Source organism: Anticarsia gemmatalis, chromosome 21 (assembly GCF_050436995.1).
Source record: "Anticarsia gemmatalis isolate Benzon Research Colony breed Stoneville strain chromosome 21, ilAntGemm2 primary, whole genome shotgun sequence".
Classification (NCBI taxonomy): domain Eukaryota; kingdom Metazoa; phylum Arthropoda; class Insecta; order Lepidoptera; family Erebidae; genus Anticarsia; species Anticarsia gemmatalis.
The window spans coordinates 1696614-1719967 of NC_134765.1; the positions used below are offsets into that span (position 1 = coordinate 1696614).

The 23354-nt window shown below is 35.8% G+C and overlaps 1 protein-coding gene across 12 annotated transcripts in view; it reads right to left on the bottom strand.

The window, feature by feature from the left end:
* Nucleotides 1-334: 334 nt before the first annotated feature.
* The window catches only part of LOC142982314 (uncharacterized), a 72737-nt gene continuing 49717 nt past the window's right edge, over nt 335-23354 (bottom strand). For 3 of the 12 annotated variants that reach the window (XM_076128744.1, XM_076128749.1, XM_076128756.1), the window contains 17 exons: nt 17252-17346; nt 16766-16789; nt 15763-15951; nt 12481-12624; nt 12154-12189; nt 11309-11461; nt 10920-10993; nt 10461-10559; nt 9751-9861; nt 9155-9392; nt 8749-8860; nt 8322-8460; nt 7431-7640; nt 6973-7002; nt 6591-6788; nt 6132-6263; nt 335-5342 (listed from right to left, as the gene is read on the bottom strand). In XM_076128744.1, coding sequence (XP_075984859.1) covers nt 5091-5342; nt 6132-6263; nt 6591-6788; nt 6973-7002; nt 7431-7640; nt 8322-8460; nt 8749-8860; nt 9155-9392; nt 9751-9861; nt 10461-10559; nt 10920-10993; nt 11309-11461; nt 12154-12189; nt 12481-12624; nt 15763-15951; nt 16766-16789; nt 17252-17346 — 2236 coding nt within the window. In that variant the 3' untranslated portion in view covers nt 335-5090. The remainder of the gene's footprint in view (nt 5343-6131; nt 6264-6590; nt 6789-6972; nt 7003-7430; nt 7641-8321; nt 8461-8748; nt 8861-9154; nt 9393-9750; nt 9862-10460; nt 10560-10919; nt 10994-11308; nt 11462-12153; nt 12190-12480; nt 12625-15762; nt 15952-16765; nt 16790-17251; nt 17347-23354) is intronic. The other 9 variants (XM_076128745.1, XM_076128751.1, XM_076128752.1 and 6 more) reach the window with 8 other exon arrangements.

The following is a 23354-nucleotide window of genomic DNA, read 5'->3' on the forward strand; positions in this document are numbered from 1 at the left end:
AAATAAAATAGTGTTTTGTTTTTTCGTTGATCAAATATGCAAATTAACTTTCAGTCTAACACACTTGTATTTGTGTACTGTAGAGCGTAGGGATATATTTTTCTACCAGTGTATTGGTAGACTGTTCAAGGTTATATTACGATGATCTTCATCATTAACAATAAGTCGGTTATGTTCTGACCTTATACCAATCGTCAATTGATTGGTGCAGCTGCTCAAAGCGGAAGAGGCAGCTATTTAATCAGGCTTTTCGTCTGATCAATTTCAGGTGACTATAGTAATTATTTTGTAGAAATATCAAAGTAGGGTGACAGTTTATAAATAATACACAAAATAACTTCTTTGTATTTATTTTTCGTATTAAAATTGTTTCATTTAATAAATCCATGATGTTTATTAACGTAATACAGTAGTTATATATCGCATCGAAGCATGTCCACCTATGTATGATATCAATTATATTATCATCCTCGTAACTACTACCGTACCGATGTATGGACTGCGTTGCACACACACAACACACACACTCACACACATGCGCGGGCGCAGTGTGACAGGCCGCCATCTTGGTTCCACAAACTCACATAAATAAACGATTACAATAATTTTAATAGCACGTTTTCAAGATTTTTTAGACTAGGTTGTTTTGGTATTCGTCGCAGGTTTGTTTTGTAAGCGACTCAAGCGACAGTCAAAACTATCAACTGCGGTGACCGGTGTCGGTCGTTAAGTGTTCCGACGGCCTGCCACACTGATCATTGTAATATGATATTACAAATTCACCGAACCAACCGCCTAGCCGTGACTTTTTGACAATTAACACACTTTAAACAGCAAATTATATCATATTACTAATTGACTAAACCATTATAAATATTACTTCATGAGAGGAAAACATTTTTTGTATTATTTCTTACAAAAACATCATGGCTATAAAAATTGCTTAGCTAATAGTTCAGACAGCTGTCAAAATGACATGTGCAATTGTCAAAACGTCGCGCCCAAGAATACATTTGTATAATATTAAGGCCGTGAGACTTCTACATGATTCAATTATTTGATTTGCACGATTAAAAGTGGATGGATAAGCAAAATAAAACACGAATCGTACAAATGTTACCTACAAGCAATAATCGTTAAATGTCATTAACGTCAACTGTCAACAGTGTCACTTTGACATGTGATTGACAGTTGACGCGAATGGAAGTCTGCCGAATGTCGAATACATTGGTCTCCATTCGTATACGAGACGACAGCCGATTTTGCTTCCTCACGATTTTTTTATAATTCTTTGTTAACATTCAAATATCTATATCCTAGCTAACAAAACTATTTAGTTTTGCACTATATCTTACATACACACAAAACAACAATGTATTCAACAAACGATAGATATGAATTGGAAAAAACTACTATTATTATTATTATGTGAAAGAAAATATTATGGAATAATATACAGTTTAGGAAGAAGGGTCAACGCCCTCCGAGTCTTGAGTTTCAGTTACATTTTCATAGAAAAATTAATTATAAAAAAGGGGCAAAATAACGTTTAGTACTGAATAGATTAATTCTTAAAACGATAAAAATATATTTACTAAGCGTTTTGTATGAAAACGTAACTCGAACTTTGGACTCAATAATTAATTTACAATAACTATGAAACTGTTAGTCTAAGTCCAGTTGAATATTATAATGCAACCCATTTAAACCTCATATCAACCAAAAAATGGTACAAATAACTATATTTCTTTAACATCCTATAAAAAAGAAGCTGAATAACATTGAATGCTATCTACTTATCATACAAAAATTTGTATATATAACGTGTTAAATAACTTAAATTACATTATTGTAACTTTATTAAGCATAACTTCATTTTATATCAACTCCAAATATATACTGTTTAAGACTTATATTTTTCTGAACAACATTCAAGAAAAAATCAACGTCATGGTTAATCATATCTGTGTTACGAATATAACCTGAACATTCAAAAGTAAACTGTATATTGCATCTCACTCTCTCTGAATTAAATGCTCTAAGAAAGACAGAGACAAAACATGCAGTTGAAACTTTATAAATATCAGGTGATTCTGTGCGCATTTCTACTAGTTTGAAGCCTAAAGGCCGATCATGAATTCATAAGGTGTAACGATTTCATTCTAAACTATTATTATATTGTAACACAGGTATGAAGAAACCTTACAAACTTTGCGTTTGTGGATAAAATCCGAGATTTTGACATAGCACGGGGTAATGGCAAGACACGACAAGGTACCGTCAAATGACAGTTAGCCATGACATACAGTTGTCTTACCCCATGCTATGCCTGCTGTCATATTCTAGTGGTTTTCTATTTCGATAGAATTTTGCTTTTTCATGTAGCTCTTTTTCAAGGCCTGTCCAAAGATTTTTCATAATTTCGGCCCATCTCCCATTTACTTAGCGATATAATTATCAAGAGAAAATCGCATCAAGTCTTAAAATAAAAAGATTATGCATAATTATTAATTTCATTTACAAATTTTAAATGCTCAATTTATTAAAATTTCACTTTTCCGAATTTGTCAATTATATTTTTTTCGCAGTGGCAACTTTTCTACGTATTTTTTTTAAATATTAATATATGGTGAATATATTAATTATATTACAATTAAAATTAACTTACTGAGAACATTATCACACAACACCAATTCTTAAGACGGATTTTTTATTTAACATCGACCAATCTACTTGAAGAAATAGATTTGTAGAACATTGTTTTACTTGGGCAAATAATTTACGGCAAACTGTTTGCTGGACTACAACATTATTTAACGGGTACCTTTCCAAATCGGAAGCATAAGTATCTATCCGACTCTAAGTATTAATAATAAGACTTTAAAAGCCACATTTCGATTCTATTTTCTATAGCAGATTCAATAATGCCGTCCACTATTAACGGGCATTATTAAGTAAAGAGCAAATTTCCCGCAACTCGTATTGCATCGCAAACAATCAGCCACAAATTATCAGCCAAAGTAAATGTGTTAATTTCATAATAAATTGGTTAGTTGCCTCAATAATACAGCATGTTTCATAATCGTGTTTATTTTGTATGTTTGTAACAAACATAGACACTTCTGTGCATTTCACAAACTTTCTTAGTTGAATAAATAAAATATTACCTAAATCTATATTGGTTACCTTAAATCCATGACATTTTTATTGAAAAATATCTTGCATATTAACATTTTATCTGTGTATTATTACGCTTACGCCAGTTTAGGACTTGGCAGAGAACATTTTCTCAAAGACACGATGCCTAACTCCGGACTTACGATGACCCTTCAAACAATATGTTGTATTGAATCGTATGGAAAATTTAATTCATGTCCGAATTCATTCAGATTTGTAATATTTAGACTAACAATATTATGCTGTATATTTAATACTAGAGATAATTTTCAATAAAAATACCACGATTGAAGCCCTGAAATCTGTACCAATGTAAGCGAAACTATTGTTAATAAGAGCTCATTTTCAGGTCAATAAATAAAATACCAATTTCTAACTTGTCCCAAAATGAAATCAACCAACAACTGTGGAAATGACATGTAGAAAATCGTCTTTGAACAATGCATGAACTAATATTGAAAAGTAAATCTTTCATTCATACTAAATATCACGCCTGTTCTACCTAAAGTTGTAGGCAAAAATACATGAAATGACACCCACATTTCGCCATTTTATATATTTTAAATGATTATTTATTCCTTGTTTCGCTCACATTGATCGCACATGTATCGATAATTAGCTTTTGCAAGCTTTGCCCGAATTAGCGTTTCTTCATTAGTACATAATATATTGTTTTTTCACTGCGATAATTTACATAAATGCATTAATTATAAAATTTAAATAATTTACTTTCCTTGCCACTCGGTTCCGTCACTCTAAAATATTTTATTGTTATTGTGATTATTATATTAATAAGTGATAGTTTTGACTAATTTATTTAAAAAAAATCTCTGTATTATCCCACTGCTGGGCAAAGACCCGATTTTATAAATAAACTATTCGAAACTATTATTTGAAATATAACAAGTAAGCATTGATAACGATTACTGCAGTTAACTTATAAGTATGTAACATAATATACAAACCTTACTAATAAACGTGCAAAACCGTCGCGTAATCTTTAGTTGTTCTGTCTCTTTCACTCACACATAATTTCACGTGAGTGAGTGAGATAAAACATATGAACCAATATACAGCCAGTTTCACTACATAAACCCGTTTATTAGTAAGGTATTAAGTTTTTAGAGTGACGGATACCAACCCAGTTTTCATGCATACATATTGGCTATAGCGTTCCACACACTTTCCGAGATAACACCACGCTTGTATTATTAAGAGTGTAGGTAGTATTCTGTAACATTAGTGTTACAGCCGGGAATCAAATGCGGTGCATTCATGTATGTTACTATTTTATTACTGAACTAAGTGTTATTTTCTGAAGTAGGTAGTGATATAGTATTTCAAAAGCGGCTAATTGGAGTTAGTTTATACATTTCATTTCGTTAGTGTGTAAAATCCGATAATATCTGTATCAACCGGGAATAGTACCCGGGAACAGGCGCTTGCGACAAGATTAGTATTCAGTACATACTAAGTTTAAATTTGTTAAGTCTATCTAAATAACGTAGCACCATTAAAAAGTAAAGTCACCAATATTTTGTGAAATAACGTAACAATTTTCAAAGTTTCAGCACCTTTACAACTTATTATTAAAGATGGTCTTTAGTGCAAGCAGAAGTTGAGTCAACCGCCGGGACATTATAAATTGATTATTTTATATTAGTTTATACTTTCCTAAGAGTTTCATTTATAAAGTATCGTGAATCAAGAGCGTCCAGAATTTCGTAGACGACTATTCGGAGCGATTAGTGATTTTAACATATACGATCTTTACTTCACGCGCGATTGAAATAACTTTATAACATCTTATTGTTGGGAAAACGTCTCGATTTTGCTATACGGCGGTAGTGTCCTAACAGCCAATATATACGCAATGAAGACTGCATTCAATAACCAACCTTATCTAGTGATAATTAGATCGCATTCTGCAACGTCAAGGGATGGTTATGCCCGTTGTGCGTGGTGAAGTCGTCGTCCAAGATCTTGGGCACGTCGTTGAGCTTCTGGCTCTCGTTGGAGAGTCGCTCCGTTTGTATGAAGTTGGCGGATATGTGGCCAATGTTGGCGTTGCCGTTGTTGGCCTCCAATGTTGGCGCGATGGTTGGCGCGTTGTCGTTGGTCGGTAGTTTTGTTGCCGTCGTCTGCTCTGCGGTCTTGTCCTCAGTCTGCGAAGATAGAGAACATGTACAAGTGAATATATGAAAAGCGACATAGTTAAAGACAAACTCACTAACGTAAACATTAAATTCTGCTAGCTAAATGGAGCTACAATGGAGAATATTAACAAATTTGGATTATTAGCTCTCCATATTCTCTGTTAAAAATAAAAAATACTAGTGAAAGAATTACTTTGATACGTCAATTAGTTTCCGATTTATAAGTAAAACAAGTTGTAACCGCGCGAGTCGGTGTGACGTCTTTGTATATTACGCTAAGTTTGGCGTACATAGTCTTTTTTAATAATATTTACTATTATTACACTTTAAATGTAATAAGCAGACAAAAACACAACAAAATACTGCATAAGCTATTACATCTACGGCTGGAGACTTGATATTAAGCGGGACGCGGCCCGCGCGGCATGGTGTACTATGACGTCACGCTGTTAGCGGGACTCGATATTTTTTGAAACTTTGAAATACTTTGAATGCTTGTAAAATCAAACTACTTGGTATTTTTGACTAAAACAAAAACTAGTTTTCATGTACATGTACAGGCTTTACTGAGTCAAAATTTCAAGCGATTTGGCATACCTAGTAACATTCTCCATTGGGATAACTGAATTAAACATCATTTCTCAGAATACTCGGCGAACTCACATTATTAGTATCCATAGGCATAGTATATTATACGGATTTTTAAGATTCATTTATTCTTAAGACATATTATAGCGGTCTTATAAGATTATTATTCTTCGTGATCTATTTCGTGTAAATATAACATTGTGAACTAACTTCATTTGTGTCGGACAGTCCCAGGAGGTCGGCAGTGACGTTGCCGTTGTTGGTGGCGCTGTGCTCAGTGGCGGCGGGCGAGCTCTCCGCCTGCGTGCTCGCTACCACCGCCGGCTTCGATTCCTCGCGGGGCTGAAAGATAACAAAACGAAAAATATCATTCAAACTGTGTCATTGTACGCAGAAATTATCAGATTTTAGATTGTATAAGTTTGGTGAAATAGTAAATTACAAAAAAGGAATAACCCATTAATGTCCCACTTTTAGGTAAGGGCCTTTTCCCGTAATGAGGGAGGCTTTGAATACACCATTCTGACCAAGTGCGCGTAAAAGGAGTGAATAAATAAAAATCTTATTATGCCCTGAGGGCGAGGGTCTCCTTCTGTAACGAGGGAGTTTGGCCACTACGCTGGGGAAGGTAATTGAAAATATAGTGTAGTTAATGTAGTATGTAAGTACCTGCGTGGAGTCCAGGCCTAGAAGGTCAGCAGTAGGTTGCACGTTGCCATTGTCTGGTACCGGCGCAGGCGCGGAGGGGGCGGGGCTGGCCTCCGTCACAGGCGCGGCGGGCGCGGGAGCGGGAGCGGATTCACTAGCGGGCGCGGGAGCGGGGGCGGGCGCTGGTGCTTGGCTCTTTGATTTGTCTTCTTCTGCTTGCTGTAATGTCATAACGTACGTTCTATAAATATGACTATGAACTTGGTGTCGTTGTTTGTGACTTTAGCGTGCAGTTTCATGGAAAATTTGTTTCTTGATCCCATTAAATGAATAGGTTTCGAAATCGTGTGCAATATGAAAAACTAATATGTGCATTTTTGTGTTGATATATAAAATTACCCACCTTTTTCTCTTCTTCTCTTACATCGATTGACTGAACGCATTGTAAACAAATTAGATCAAAATTTAGTTTCCAAGATTTTTTCAGTAAGTCAACACAACTTGCTACAAAATACACTACAACATGTGCCTTAAACTGAAACGATTGTTATGCTTCTTTTACATTGAGATTACAAGCTTCGCGCCAGTTCAAAATACGAGCAAAGCCCATGTGGTTGGAACGTTCACGCGAAAGAATCGCGGAGAATTTGCCTCTTCTAGCCAAGGTCGAATTGAACTTCATTTCAGACCCCTTTGTATTGTTGAATAGATATACACATCGAAATCGTATATAATGTCCAAAATAAGTACCCATTATTTTCCTACTACTGACCAGCTTATGCGTAAATATGTATCCTTCCGGATTGTAGAATTATTTGAAGCCTCGATTTTATGATAAATAAGTTTAAAGTAGTTGTGTACCTTCCGCAGCCTGGTCCTGGCCATGATGGCCTCGACGCGCTGCTTCCTGGCAAGCCGCTCCTTCTCCTCCCGCTCGGCCTCCTCGCGCCGCAGCTTCTCCGCCTCCTCGGCCGCCTTGCGCTTCTCCTCCTCCTCCTTGAGGCGCGCCTGTCGCTCCAGCTCCTCGCGGGCCTTGCGCTCGGCTTCTTCACGTTCGAGTTGCTGTTGAGCCTGCAAATCAAAATAAAAGTAATGTAACAGATTTTTTTTTTGTCCTTAGTGAGTCATATTTAAAAACCTGTTTGTGTAATTATTGCTGCTAAAACGTAGTACTTATGTAATATAGTTCTCAAATGTGATTTCAATAAAAAAAAATCTTGCATAACAAAGGAGTCGCAACGTAGTTAAACAGTTTCAAACCAAACAAATAATACAGATAGACCATTATTGTTCTAGATGAATAGCAAAAAACCAAATATTTAACATACTCATCGTAACTACGAAAGAAATGTTCTCTTAAACAGCTATACGCGTCCTATAATATAATCAGCTAGTCTTGTCAGTTACCCTAATATTCTCCCTCCCGTTCGTCCGTACCTTTTCTCGTCTTTATATAAATAGTAGCTTTTGTCCGCGACTTCGTCCACGTCGTTTGTGATTAAGGACAGAAATTTGATACAACATTTCATACCCTATTTTATCCCCTTGGAGGTAGAGTTGATCAAAATATTTTCTTAGCGGTTGCCTACGTCATAACATTTACCTGCATGCCAAATTTCAGGCCGATCCGTCTAGTAGAGTGGACTGTGCGTGGATAGATCACTATGTCAGTCAGTCCGTCAACTTTGAGTTATATATATTTAGATACTCTTTCTATTTTGTGTGTAGCAAGAGATAACGAGCCCCCTGTACCTCGATCGCTTTCCTGAGCTTCTCCTCCTCCATGGCCCGCTGGAGCCGCGCCAGCTCCCGCGCCTCGTCCTCGTCGCGGCGCTGGCGCTCCTCCTCCTGCCGCTGCCGCTCCGCCTCCTCCTCCGCCTCGCGCTGCAGCCTGCGATACACAAAGTTATACATGTTATTATTTAGTTTAAAATGTTCGTCCCTAATAACCTCAGTTTATCATAAAAAAAAGTATTCTCAAAATAGCCCAGAGTTTAATAACGTGTTAAAATAATGCATAGGACTCAAATTTTCAATGACATAACGTGGGTGTATTTCTTACACCTTTCCTTCATAACAGGAGCGGTATTATGTATGTATGTAAAAAACAAATAAGATGCTTGTTGCTTCATTGAAGTAGCTAAAGTTGAATGTACTACAAGTGTGAGTAAGTGTGTACCTCTGTCGCTCGAGCTCGGCCTGTCGCTCGAGCTCCTCCCGGGCGCGGCGCCTCCTCTCGGCCAGCGCGGCCTTGGCCTGCTCCTCCGTCGTGATGCGCCGACTCATCGACGCTAGAACATATACACATCACATTATTAACACCATGCATTACCACTTATTTTGAAATTTACTTTTCTTACATGTATATTTTCCACTCGAATAACAATTGCAGTAAGTAGTCAATATTGCAGACTCAGGATACCGTCAATGATTAAGGTATGAATAATGATGACAAATGCATATGACCAACTGATGAGACTCAATGCCGACAATGTTTTTTTTTGTATAAGACGCCGGTCAGGGTCGCTGGGAAAAGGACCTTCTATGTTAATTTAACATGTGAAGTCAACATGTATTTCACTCACCAGTCATCTCATTATCATCAGTCTTCTCAACGGAGGGCTCCTTCCTCTCCTCCCTCTCTTCCTTCTTCTCAACCTTCTGTTCAATCTTCTCCTTCTGTTCTGCTCTCTGTTCAATCTTCTGTTCTGTCTTGTGTTCGCTGACATGTTCGCTCGGCCTCTCCTCCTCCCTCGTTACTTCTGTTATTTGCTCGATTTTCGTTTCCTGCTTATCTTCTATTGTTTCTTTGATTTCGATTGCCTGGAAAGTTAGACAAAGAAAGTATAAACATTGCAGTCAATTAATAATAAGATACAACATATTATATGTAATTTAAAAATTTTAATTACATAATGACATACATAGCTGTACTATTATAGCAATATCTCTATCTTAAAATAAGGTCCAGAATTTGAAGTTGCAGTGCTGCTGTGGACTGTGTATATTCTTTGTTTATATTCAAGACTAAGTATCTGACTGCTTCCTCGCTTATAGACCTCTATGACGTTTAGCGCTATGATTGAGCCACACCCAAACGTGGTAAAAATGGCTTGTTACACGGGCTACGTGTTTTAATGGATGGTTATGTATAAATTTCTTCTTGGTAGTGTCAATATACCTTATGATTAAGGTGTGCGTCTCCGTTCTGTATCTGCAGCGCCTCCAGCTTCTGCGTCACCTCCACGGCGCTCACCACGCTCTTGTCTCTGTCGCCCGACACCGCGCCCGGCTACACAACACATAGTATGATGATGAACCATGATAACCACATCAATGAACAAGTACCTATGAAAATTATGGCTTTTCTAATGTTAGCACAGGACATTTATTGCTGAAATGACTACTATGTTTGTACCGTCAATCGGTATTTTGGTTATAATCAAATAAGTTTAACCCATTAATGTCCCACTGCTGGGCAAGGGTGTCATCCCGTAAAAACGGAGGGGTTAGGCCTTGAGTACACCACGCTGGCCAATTGCGGGATGATAAACTTTGTATAAATTTCCTTTACAACTATATAGCCCAGACATAAAAGAGATTACTAATGACAAAACATTGAAAATTAATGTCAATGTTGTATAATAAAAGGATTATCCTAAACGGAAACACATTTAAGGTTCGAATCAAATGATTTGATGGACGAATCGACCAACACCGTCACCAAATGAATAATGGTCTTAAGACGGTAGATAAAAGCTTAGATTAACAATAATGGCGACACTTACAATATCAGCATTCTTAGCACAATAGACAGAGAATAAACAACAGAACAGGTAATTAGACAAGTAACATAATATTTTGGTTATAATATAATATGTAGTATCGTACCTTAGCGATCTCCTTGTCGACGCTGGGGTCTTTGGAGGCGGCGGGCGACGGCGACAGCGTGCGGCCCGGAGACGCCGACAGCGACTTGCCGCGACCCGCCTGTGACAATAATATAAATCCTTGATATTTTGTGAATATATTTTAATAAATTACTTTGAAATGTAGGACTTATAAGCTGATTTTGTTATGTTTTTGCTGTAAATAGTGTCCTTAATGATTAATGCTCGGTTTCTAATACATATTTAGCGGTAGTTTGTATATTCAAACTTTATTTTTATATGACTCACTCCCGGTGTCTGAGGCACATTAAGCGATAGTTTAATTATTCAATAGCGTTTAAACTCATATGAAAAAAACGTAATTGTATAGATAAACTACCGCTAAATGTATCTAGAAACCGGGGATAAGTGTTATTATAGCTATATAGAACGAAAATAATGTATCATGTATGGTACGCACCTTATCTTGATCTTTGGATGACTTTGGCTTTCTGTGTACTGGCGGTTTGCCCTCACCCGGAGCTGCCGGCGGTGCTGGAAATATACATATTTAATATCAATTAATTGTTACAAGAAACATGCTTAAGTAAAAACAGTTTAAACTTATCGAAGTAAATAGAATCCAAGTGTCGAATGTCACATTTAAAACGGTGAAGAAAAACATGGGAACTGTTCTTGAAGAGATATAAAGTACCCGACTTCAATTCGGCCAACACGCGAGATGTAAGCCAATTCCACCATCGTTCCGAGACACGATGCGAAACCATACTTCTAACTTCATTCGAGTAAGAAGTATGCAAGTGAGGCAATACAATATCACAGTAAGTAAGTATGCGTGAGTGTACGTACTGGACTTGGTCTGCGCATGCAGCGAGTTGGGTCGTGGCCGGCGCGGCGTGGTGCTGGCGCGGCGCGGCACGTCGGCGCCGGGCGCCACCACGGTGCTGTCGCGCGACACGCTGGGCGTGCTGGCGCAGCTCAGCGGGAGCGTGTCGCCGCCGCCTGAGCAACACACGCACGATTTTAAACCCAAGTGCAACTAATAATACAATACATATGTATTCTGCTAGTTTACACGTTAAGGACCGACGCAAACTAGAAGAATCGCAGTTAAGATAAAGTGATCAATTTAAAATAAACCTTAACTAGCAAGTTTAATAACAGCTTAAAGACGCGCCGCGCGCCGTGCTATTAATCAATATTTGGCATGCAATTTTAATCTACATGTCATAGATGTTAAAGTTTATTTCAAATTGATTCATATCCTAACATCTTTGCCGCGCTTCCGCTAGCTCGCTTTGAGCCTCAAAAGACGTTTAAATAACACCAACACCGAACGAAACCTCTGTTCAATAGACAAGTATAAATATAGAAGTTGTAAATTAAATTGCATCCATATATCCCATACACCCGGTGCTTTAGTATGTACGGTGTGGTGACTATAAAGCCCAATGAGGTGCGGTCAAAATAGTTACCTCTAGAAGAAATTGTAAAGATAAAGTTAAAATTCAGTATAAATAGTCTAAAACTAAGTTGGTTAATAAAATAAGCTCAATTACAACAATAATATTATTTACAAACACATACAACATCGCTGCTTATAGCGAGTTCAGCACATAGAGAAATGTTAGTAAGAAAAAGAGATTTAAACCTTAAATATAAGAGAAATAAAGTCTATAATAAAATGTCCTGACCTTTATTACCAACTTCGGTTAATTTGAAAATCGAGCCTTTGTTAAGCAGACATGGAATTTAAAAACAAAAGAATATAAAACACCAGAACTTGAGTTCGAAATTTAAAACTACATACAACCTTCAAACCAGAGAAAGACTAAAATAGAATCTAGAAGAAAAAACTACAAGATTTCAAATTTAGAATATTAATACACACCAAAACGAACCATATATTAAAAAAGTAGAAAAAAGTTTTTAATACAAAAAATATTTACAACAATTTTTAAATGTAGAAAAAATTAAACGCATTCGAAAATGATCCTTACAGTGTAAGGAATAAGGTATACCTCTAGGCGTGTTAACTCCAGTGCCGGCGATAGAGGCAGGTCTGGGCTTCCTCGGCGCTGAAGTGGGCCTCCGTACCACGCCCGTAGCATTGGACAGTGCGCTCCCCGGCCGCGAGCCCGGCGTAGTGTCGCCCGACCGCGTCTCTGTATACATCGATCGCTATGTACAGACGAACGGTAGCGGCGTGGTGTTAACCGAGCGATGGAACGTGTATCATGCGATGAAGTTTTATATGGAAGTGGTGTACGTTGACACTTTTTGTACAAGCTGTTTTCGTGATTGGTTTAGTATGTTGTGATTGTTAGTTACATTGGTGCGTTTGTTTGATGTATATTGTAGTACTAGTGAGATCAGTACGTAATGTATTGTCATTTATTGATTACATGTAAAAAATATAGTGACTTTTTAGAGTAAACTTGTGTGTCAATGTTTTGTTAACACAAATAAGTGATGATGAAGAAGACATTTTTACTTTCAGATAAGAAACTAATAGAACAAAATAAAGAAACATAAAAATAGGGAACAGAAATATAATTTGATACATCAGTATAATAGTAGTTTAATAAATCACAGAAACTCAGAAGACTTGAAAAATAACTCAAAAACATGCAGGTGTCTAACAGTTTGTTTTGAAATGATTCAGTGCTCAGATGAGGGGAAGTGAGCAGGAATATTATTTTGATTATACACTTCGATAAAATTCGGCTTTTGAGTGTAATACGATGCGTAAGATATTATCATTTTTTGTTGGAATCTAAACTATTGCTCTGCGTCTTCGCTTAATACAGCCAAAATCGATCAAGCAGTTTAGCCGTCAGAGCGTAGCAGAATGATATTTATACACATTTCAATCATTCAGCCTTTATTGCCATGATGAAACTATGTTGACAGTTTTTACCAATACGAAGCTATAAATGTTTCTTTTTTTTAATTTCTGAATTTATTTTTTCTCAACCCGAGCGTTCCCGAAAACAGCCGAACTTCACCGAAGTGTCGAATCAATCCTGCATCAGTTAATAAGCACAAAGCCATTAGTCACTCTTACCTCGACCGAAGATACTCCACACCAGACACCAGAGCCCACAGATTAAATATAGATATAAATACCTCTTTTGTTCGCAGTCGGGTAACCCTTAGCGAGAATAAACACCGAAACCAAGCGACCCGTTATGAACGAAGAAATGTGATTATTTACAACACAAGTGACAAATTTTGGAAAATTTTGAAAAATATAATAGAAGAGTAATATTGAAAGAATAAAAGGTTTGCTAGCAATTAGCACATAATGTAATACCAGAAAATTTGTTTGTCTGTCTGTATGTTTGTTACTGCAAATGTTACTACCAAAGACTCAATGTTTACTTGCCAATGTCCCCAGCTATTTTCAATCGATTATTTTTGTTTCTGATAATATAGAAATTATGCATGACAAACATTACAAATCTCAGACAAAAGAATAAACAATTTATGGTCACGTTTAAGGCCAAATTTTGACAGACCCTTTTTAAATGAATGTATAGTATAATGTAGCTTGTATTTGACAGCTAATAACTATAAGTAAATAGCTATTCTCGAAATTAGTCCTTGACGTCGAAAGAATAAGGACCATTTTATATTAATCCAATGATACACAATAATTGATTTATAAATTTGCCACGGTGATACCCAAACAAATGATGAGAATGGTAACCCACTTAATGTAAGACAATAACAAAAATGAATACCACGCCTGTTATCTCAAAGGATTAGGCAGATACGTAACTAGAAACAATAATATGTTAGTATCAAAGTGAATAATCTTATAACAAAATATGTGCGAAATTAGTGACAATATAACCCGGTTATGAAACAATATAGCGACAAATAGCGTCCCAGCGCGAATAGAAATAACCTTTTGAATTAGTCAATATAAGCTCTTTTGCGACTTCTTAATTAGTCAATCTAAGCATTTTAGCGACCTCTTGAATTAGTCAATATAAGCTTCATTGGCGACATTTTGAATAAGTCAATATAAGCTCTTAGGGCGACCTTTTGAATAAGTCAATATAAGCTCTTTGGGCGACCTTTTGAATTAGTCAAAATAAGGTCTCTTGGCGACCTTTTGAATTAGTCAATATAAGCTTACTGCCGGTCTTTAGAGTTGGAAAATATAAAATTCTTTGGCGACATATTGAACCTTATCAATAACTTAATCAAAAAAGTTATTGGCGACCTTTTGAATTAGTCAAAATAAGGTCTCTTGGCGATCTTTTGAATTAGTCAATATAAGCTTACTGCCGGTCTTTAGAGTTGGAAAATATAAAATTCTTTGGCGACATATTGAACCTTATCAATAACTTAATCAAAAAAGTTATTGGCGACCTTTTTAATTAGTCAATATAAGCTTTACTATCGACCTTTCAAATTAGTCAATATAGTTTTTAGCGGTAGTAGCTTTAAATAAAAAAATATCGTGTGATAGGAGAATCATCACGTTGTTTATATTATAGAGCACTAAGCAGAGAAGACTTGACGACACCTTGTTTTTTCACCGTATTAAAGACAACTCCCGAACTGAGTAATACATTTTTGGTAACGGGAGAATACAAACATGAATAACGAACACATGGAACAAATAGACCCATAATAACAATCTATTGATTAAACCAATATTTATTTCGTATGGGAATTGAACCCACACTATCCCGGTGCCATAGCGGGTTGTTGACCTCTGCAGTTTTTTAATTATACGTTACTTTACTTTTGTCCAGCCCAAGATCGAAAATATACGTTTTGAGTTTTAGTTTAAAGAAAAAACATTAAGACTCGAAAATTCTAGAATATTACTGCTTTCAAAACCAAAGACCAAACACACTTTTCTACTATAGCTAGAATACTAAGCGCACACACTCGTAAGCACACTCTCACACTTCAGAACTACTATTAATCTCTCAATAGCAAAACATCCCCATTAACCCCGATTTTTCTATGAAGATAAAAACTAAACTTTAGAATAATTATTCGCCACGTTTCCACCCTAACCCTTCCCCCAATTGAAGGAGAAGATCCTTGAACTTTCCTATGATTTTGAATCACAGCAGCTCGCAGACGACATCATACAACCCTAAAGACGATCCTATCACCATTCGTTGAAAGCAGAACAAAAAGCCTTAGCTTCAAACACGCCTGTAAACTTCAAACGTTTACAAAGAACCGACAAAAACCCTACAAGCGAACCCTTAGCGAAGCGAAACCGAAGCGAAACCCAAGCGAAGCGTTGGCCACCGTTCGGCGGATCTTACGGGCCCTGTTGAGGTGGTGCATCGACGGGGAGGCGGAGTGCAGCGGGCGCTGCGGCGGCAGGCGGTCCAGCCGCGTCATGGAGTAGGCTCTACCTGGCGCGCGCGGGGCCGGCACCGTGGGCACCAGGTCCGTGCGCCGCCGCGCCACTGATGACCACATTATCGGTTGCGGTTGCCGGTCGGGTTCGTCTGCAAAAGATAACACGCCAAAATAAATCTATAACTGGCTTTACTAGTCATAGTGCGTACGCATACGAGTACGTAATTACGTATACGCACACAACCTCGCCCAGCGTACACGTACTTATGTAACTTGTATATTTTTAAGTATCGCCAGGGATTTAAGATAAATCAAGTATAAATAGAATAATGTAAAAGCAATCTTTGGGTTAATAAAATATTCACTTCTGTGTGAGAATGTAACCCTACAAAGCGTATTTGTTAATGACAAACCTCTCACACAAACATACCTATCAAAACCAAAACATAAGTCGACAAAAATATCTATCAAAAATAACAGAATCCTACTCAAATAAGAATGTCATGTGATTTTCATCGCGTACTATAGCAGTTTAGTCTATAGCAACTCTCTTACACTTACAAGTTAGTATACGGCCGCCTGAGCTAGGCTTACACGGCGAATTAGCATAATCTTGTCTTAATCTTCGACAAGGTCGACCGAGACCATCTTTATACAATACTGCAATGTCACTCGCTTGTAATGCGAACATTATTTTGGACAATAGTGCAATAATTTTAGCTACTTTGGACATTAGTGCACTAAGTGGATAAGTTGAAAAGTATGGCTATTTGTAAAATTAATCATTAATTATGTTAAAAGTCAAACAAGTTAGTTAGGTAAGCTAAAGGCAAGTGAGATATCGGTAAAAAATCTTAAAATATCAGTAACAATTACATGGAGAAAACAAGTGATCGTTATAACAGAAAATTTGTTTTCAATTTTTAGTATACAACTCTAAATGTAGTTAAAGAGACTACTTACAGAAACTCGTGAACATCACAACTCCTTCGTTAGCAGCATGAATAAAGAATACATATTACAAAATGTACGGAAGTATAAGAAATACATGTTTTTATAGTTTACAAATGTACAATATACAAAAGAGAAAGAATATTTACAGCTATTATGAAGGAGAATGGGAACGTCTTAAAGGAATAGACAATCCAGTAAGCATAGTGTATTTGTGACTCTACGATATTTTTTGACAGGTTTGTCAGCTAAAAAATACTTTAATTCTAGTTTCAGTATTTTAATACTCAGTACTTTGGAAAACTAGGAACGTCAGAGCACAAATTCGCATGCTTACAACTATCTAAGAAATGATAGTATAAATATTTCGTTATAAAATAACCATAATCAAGTTTTAATCACTCCCTTTTCCGGAGGTGACCCTTGCCCGGCAGTGAGGCGGTAATGGGCGAAATTCATTAATGTATTAATACGTTAAAATGTTTATTTTTCCATTACCTTTGTTATCAGTGTCAGAGGTGTCCAATTGCAGTGCTGAGGCGCGTCTCGTGAGCGGCGCAGACGCGAACATCACATTTGTTGTTGATGCCGCCCTGGAAACATTTACACACCATATTATACTTTAACATTCAAGTAAATGTATACATGTTAGGGGTTATTTTCGAGTGTATTCATTCACATCTGCAAGCGCGTTTTGGAGATTAAGCTATACGAACAATATTAAATTTTGTTTTCTTATGCAATTTCATAAGGTTATTTTCTCTTAAATAATTCATCTTTCTATATGCTCTTGATATATAAATATAAGTATTTTTAAATATGTATATTTAAGAGGTTATTTTATGTTTTTTTATTGTAATTTGTATTCATATAGTGTTAAAGCGTAAGGTAAATAAAAGTAAATCTGTTGAAACATATAAAGCAAAATTAACAACATACAAAAAATAAATCGCCAAATTATAGCGAAACATTTTCTAGTCAAACAGTTTTGTGTATTATTCGCAGCATACAAAATAAGCATATATTAATAGGCAATATTTACATAACATTTTGTGGTACATACATTCTGTTATTGTTTCTGAACAACTGATAACGTGATATGTCTGATAAGATTAGCGTTGATAATAAAAAAGCATTACTTATTAATCGCCACCTTCCGTTGCACCTCTTTTGCAAGAGTACACAATGTAGCAAATTTACTGGTACACGTTATTCTATACTAAATACATCATGCATTAATTTACATTACTATACAAATAAGTTCTACGGATACTCTTTTACATAAACATACATATAATTACAACTATATCTACAATCTAATATTTAAATATTACGTAGTTTAAGGCCCAGTTTCACCACTTCTACATATCCAATCAGCAGATAAATCAATATAAACTGTGAAACTGGCCCTCAACTTAAGTACGAAGTACTTTTCACCTATATTTTTCATTCATCCATGCTTATTTTCTTTGCAATCCTATCTTATCTCAACATTTAGCGTCCTAATTGATCTATGATTACCAATTAAAGTAAATATACATGTATTTAAATACCATATTTTCTATATGGAAAATAACAACAAAGGACATGTCCAGGGGTTTTTTATAAGTGAAGTCATTGAACATAATCAGTATTCAACACATCAATATAGGTAAGCAGATAACTTATCGATACTTAATGCAATCTGCATACACACCTACGTAGTATTGTTGTATCTAAGTTCCTATGTGATTAAAAAACAAGTATTTATGTGTGGGTTTGTTGCCTTCCTTGTGTATTACTATAATAAAGACACGGAACTGACACCAAAGCAAGGGTAATTTCCATATTCCATATTGCAACGAAAATGAACCCATTAAGTAAGTAAAGCCCACTTGAAGCCCTTAATGATTGTGTCAATGAATGGCGACTCTGCGACTTCAATTAAATTTTGGATGATCAGACGACAATACTACATAAAGTTGTAATTAAAATTCAAAAGTTGAAAATTTTATTCAGGTTGTTTTACAATTTTCAGTCGACGTTACTAATTGGATGAAGGGACTGGCAAACAGACCTTTCCCCAGCTAAAGGACAATGAACCAGTCTAAATAAAACACTAATTCAATTAATCAATAATACCTAAGATTAACCAGAGTTCCTGCAACAATACACATCCGTCAACTTTCAAGCACTTCCTTCGCGAACGTTCTATACAAATACGATATTGCATAAGCGCCTAATTTGTTGGCAAATTTCCTCATCGACGAATTATCGGTAATGGTATTGTTATAAGACAATGGTGACGTCACGAGGTCAGTGGACCACGGCGGAAGCAGCCGACGTGGTGAGATGCTAACTAATTGTGTATGAGTATGTTTAACGGAATAGATTAACGAATAAGTCGCGCGAAAAAGTAATGGTAAGTATCGTAATCCTAGCGTCAGTTTATAATTTACTCTAGCTTGAAAATAATTTCCGGGATAAAAGAAAAAACTACCTAAGTGTAAAACTTCATCAAAATATCTTCAATTCAGGAATAGTGTTTTAGCTATAGGTTATGTATGTAAAATTATACATCGATTTAGGAGTTTTTCACGTAATCCAAGAAATCAGTAAAACATACTAAGTTAGTACTTTTTCTTGGTAAAATATTCTATCGGATTCGTAGGTTCGTATATTACTCTCCTTTAGGAGCTAACAACAGCAGGAAAAAACAATTATTACAAAAAATATCCTACAAAACAAATACTAAACATTGTTACTCTACATCTCTAAGTACAGAACCATGACAATAACATTAAACATCTCCAAACGGCATGCCCAACCTCGGCCCAATTCAATTGTACACACACAATAGTACCGCAAAGAAATAACTTCAACAAGGCGTCGAACCCACACCACTGCGGTCGCGAACTGTTGACCCAGTTCAATAGACATTCGACTGAGCCTATGGGTACTCAAGCGGTAACATGGCCATAAATATTGGCGAATATAGACCAGACATGTTTTATATATCCTGATATGTTATGGTTTGTGTTTGAAGGTAAATTGTATGTTATAGATATATTTGACAGATATATGGTCGTTGATAGGTAATATATCAATACAAATGTAACCGCGCAAACCTTCCATGTAATGTAAAACCAGTAAGAATTAAAAGAAAAGCTACGGTACAAATTTTGGTAACTTTTAAAAAGTATGTAGATACATACAAATCTTTTACCACGGAAAACTTAACAACATAATTACAGAAGATACCAGACCCAAAACAACCATAAAAAATCACAAATATTCGTACTACATGGAAATCAAACACACTACACGTGCCATCAATGAATAAAGAAACATCAAATAATACCCACAATACACCAAACAATTCTTAAAGCATTATAAAATCATAATTTCATTCACACTTAGACAAAAAACTACCGCATGCACTTCTCAGAAAGAATGATGCATTCGTATACTAATTATGACATTTCTCATCAACTACCAGTCTAAACGACCTTATCCCTTCGACATAAAGGTCAAAATCCTTCAGTACATTGTCTCTGGCATGACATAGAGCTATTAGACGCGTTTGTCATGAATAAGGATCGTTTTGTTTAATCTAGTTAACGCTTTTTCAAGGTACGGCTGAAGGGCGTACATTTGAAGGTGTTAATAATTGTGTAATTGATTTTAATGTGCTCAGAATTCATCAAGTGGTACTTTATTTATTTATACGAATTAAATACAGCAAATATACAAAATTACGAAATAAAAGATTTATCCTTTGATCGTATTGCGCTTTTTATAGGCCTATTGCCATAAAGCAGGCACGTTACCAAACTTCGGTCTACTTTTGAATAAAGAAAATCAGAATCAGAAAAGTCTAATAAGACCTTGCCCGACTAGATAATCGGACCAATATACACTACTACCCAAACCACGGAGGTCTGATCTGGTCTGTATTTGCCTGATTTTTTAACAAAATGCCCACACGATGGCTAGTTTAACTATAAGTTTAATTACAAACACTAACTCATATTTTAAAGCACTGCTGATTGGTAATCTGGGTCGGAGACTGTCCTACAATATTAATTGGAAGTTATGACTTGGACATCAAATAGCCAGCTAGATATTTATCAAGTAGGTTATTTATGTGCCTATAAAATAATTCTCATTAGTGTTAACTAAGAGATAAGTAAAAGCTTGATGTATTATCATTATGATCAACATTATAGTTGCTTTAAATCCCTTACCCAGCGGGACAAAGATGGGTTAAAAAAATCTATCTCGATTTGTGACAAATATTTTTGATCTCTCTCGGGAAAACGAAAGCAAAAACAGCAATAAGAATTCATAGCTATACTGCTGAAACATAGTAGGAAAATCAGCAGTCACAAACTGTAGTCCAGTGAAAAACAGATTCACGAGAGATGGAATTCGGGGTAAAATCAGCCGCATATAGAGTTGGGAGTAAACTTTAACATAATAATAATAGGTATAACGAATTAAAGTCATCTTCTTCTTATCGTATGGATAGTGGTTAGCCTAGTGTCAAACTTGTTCAAGCCGCCCGAAGGCCTTTGACGTGGCTTAAAACGAATTAAAGTAAAATATAAACTTCTAGTTAAAATCTGAATTTGAGTCAAACATTACAGTGGCATGTGACCCAAATAACTTAGTATGTCAAAGTTGAAACAAAACGCACATAATAGAACTAAATCACGATTTCCATGTAAAGACCGTATGGAAATTGCGTGAGATATACGTACATTATAAAACATTGTTGAACATTAGACGGATTTTATAGGCATTACATGTTTGGACAGCCGAGGTAATTTGGTTTAGTTGTGTTTAATAAAATAAAAATATCATGACTACCTACTCTCTACAAAGTGTAACGCGCCTAAAATACTTAGGTCCATAGGAGTAGGTATTCGCAAACCTAATCACTGTAAGGTATAGAGAATCAAGAGTTATGAACTCGTACTAGGTATTGTAGAACAACTTTGTAAAAGGTAGTATAGTTTAACGTCGTTTTGACGCGTTCTTTTTAGGCGCAAAAAAAGAGATTCGCTTTAATTTTGTTAGTGACTAGCTGACTATGATAAATATTGATAAAGATTATGAGGGAAAAATATTATGAGTCGACATTGATTTCGTATTTAACACACCGTGGTCTAAAGTCTTTTACCGGTCTCCAAGAAACATTACTGTATAAACGCCAAGTAAACCTCGGTTTGATAGTCAGTCTGTGCTGGAATTTTATTAATACTGTTTATAAGTTTCCATTAAGTTTCGATGTGATTAAACACGAGCCTATTAGCATTTATAGATAGTAGATTTAAACTACAAGCTACTGGGAATTTGATTGAGTAACATTCAATTCAACGTTTCCTACATTGGTTTCCGATAAAAGCATAATATATTTACGTTATAAGTTATTTTTAATTAAACTGACACAATTAGATATCTAATCTTAGATAAACGTGCGGAAAATTATCAAATCAATTTGTTATGAGTATGCTAAATAGCCATTTTATTTAATGTTGCGAGATAAAAACTACTTTAGAGTGAAAAAAATCAATTTATCCATAGAAAAAAGCTGTTGTTGAGCTTCAGCCGTTTGCGCTAAAAATAAATAAACAAACACTTTTACATTTTCATCTTAGGATGCATTTCTAAATTCCACCTTTGAGTCTATATGGCTTTTTTCGGGATAGCCAATCCTAACCCATATTTTTTGTAACCCATCTCCACAGATGGATAGAACAAGAGTCCTACAGAATTTTATCACCAAACAATACAATTAATACCACACACATATTTCAGCTAATTTACGACGTATATTGCTGCTCGCGCGCAGACTCTTCTAATGTCATAAAAGGTAGCATTATGTAAACAAGAGGCAACTAACCATGTTATATAGATCGATCGATGTTTTAATATGGAGACTATTTTAGTTAATGCTTGAGTTATGGGTCTGGTATGTCAATATTACACACGTCTATTGACGACTTCATCGTTCGCATTATTTTAAGTCTTTTAGATGATATAAAGTAGGATTTAATATGGGCGGAAACTTGCCCAGCAGTGAGACATATTTAGGTAGGGGGGAATTCTATTTTTTTAGTATTTTAAAGGGTCGGCTTTTCAAGAAGTGGTAAACACGACCGCATTACAATAGATAAAAGTGCGCAAGAAAGATGAAGGGTGTGCGGCACTGTCAACATATTCCTACATTACCAAACTTTCTTAGGGACTTGCAATATAGTATGACACTGAGCGTTAATAGTTTCATTATTAAAGCATGATATCAGAATTTTTAGAACGAGAAATCTATATAGTAAGGACTAACATTTAACCTTGAACTACACCTACAGCTTTTCCAAGATATATTAGTTGACAAATCAAATTCAACTAGTACAACATATAACATACTCTCGACAATATTCTATGTAGTTCATTCATCTTGTACAACGTCTTGCCCCTTTGATCTCTTCAAGAGCCAGTCTGTTGGCTCTTATATTGGGACTCACAATACTGCCAGCGCTTCTTAGAACGATGCTCTACTTTTAACACTATACATACATATTCCATATTTCTATCTCACAAACTGTAATTCAGATTT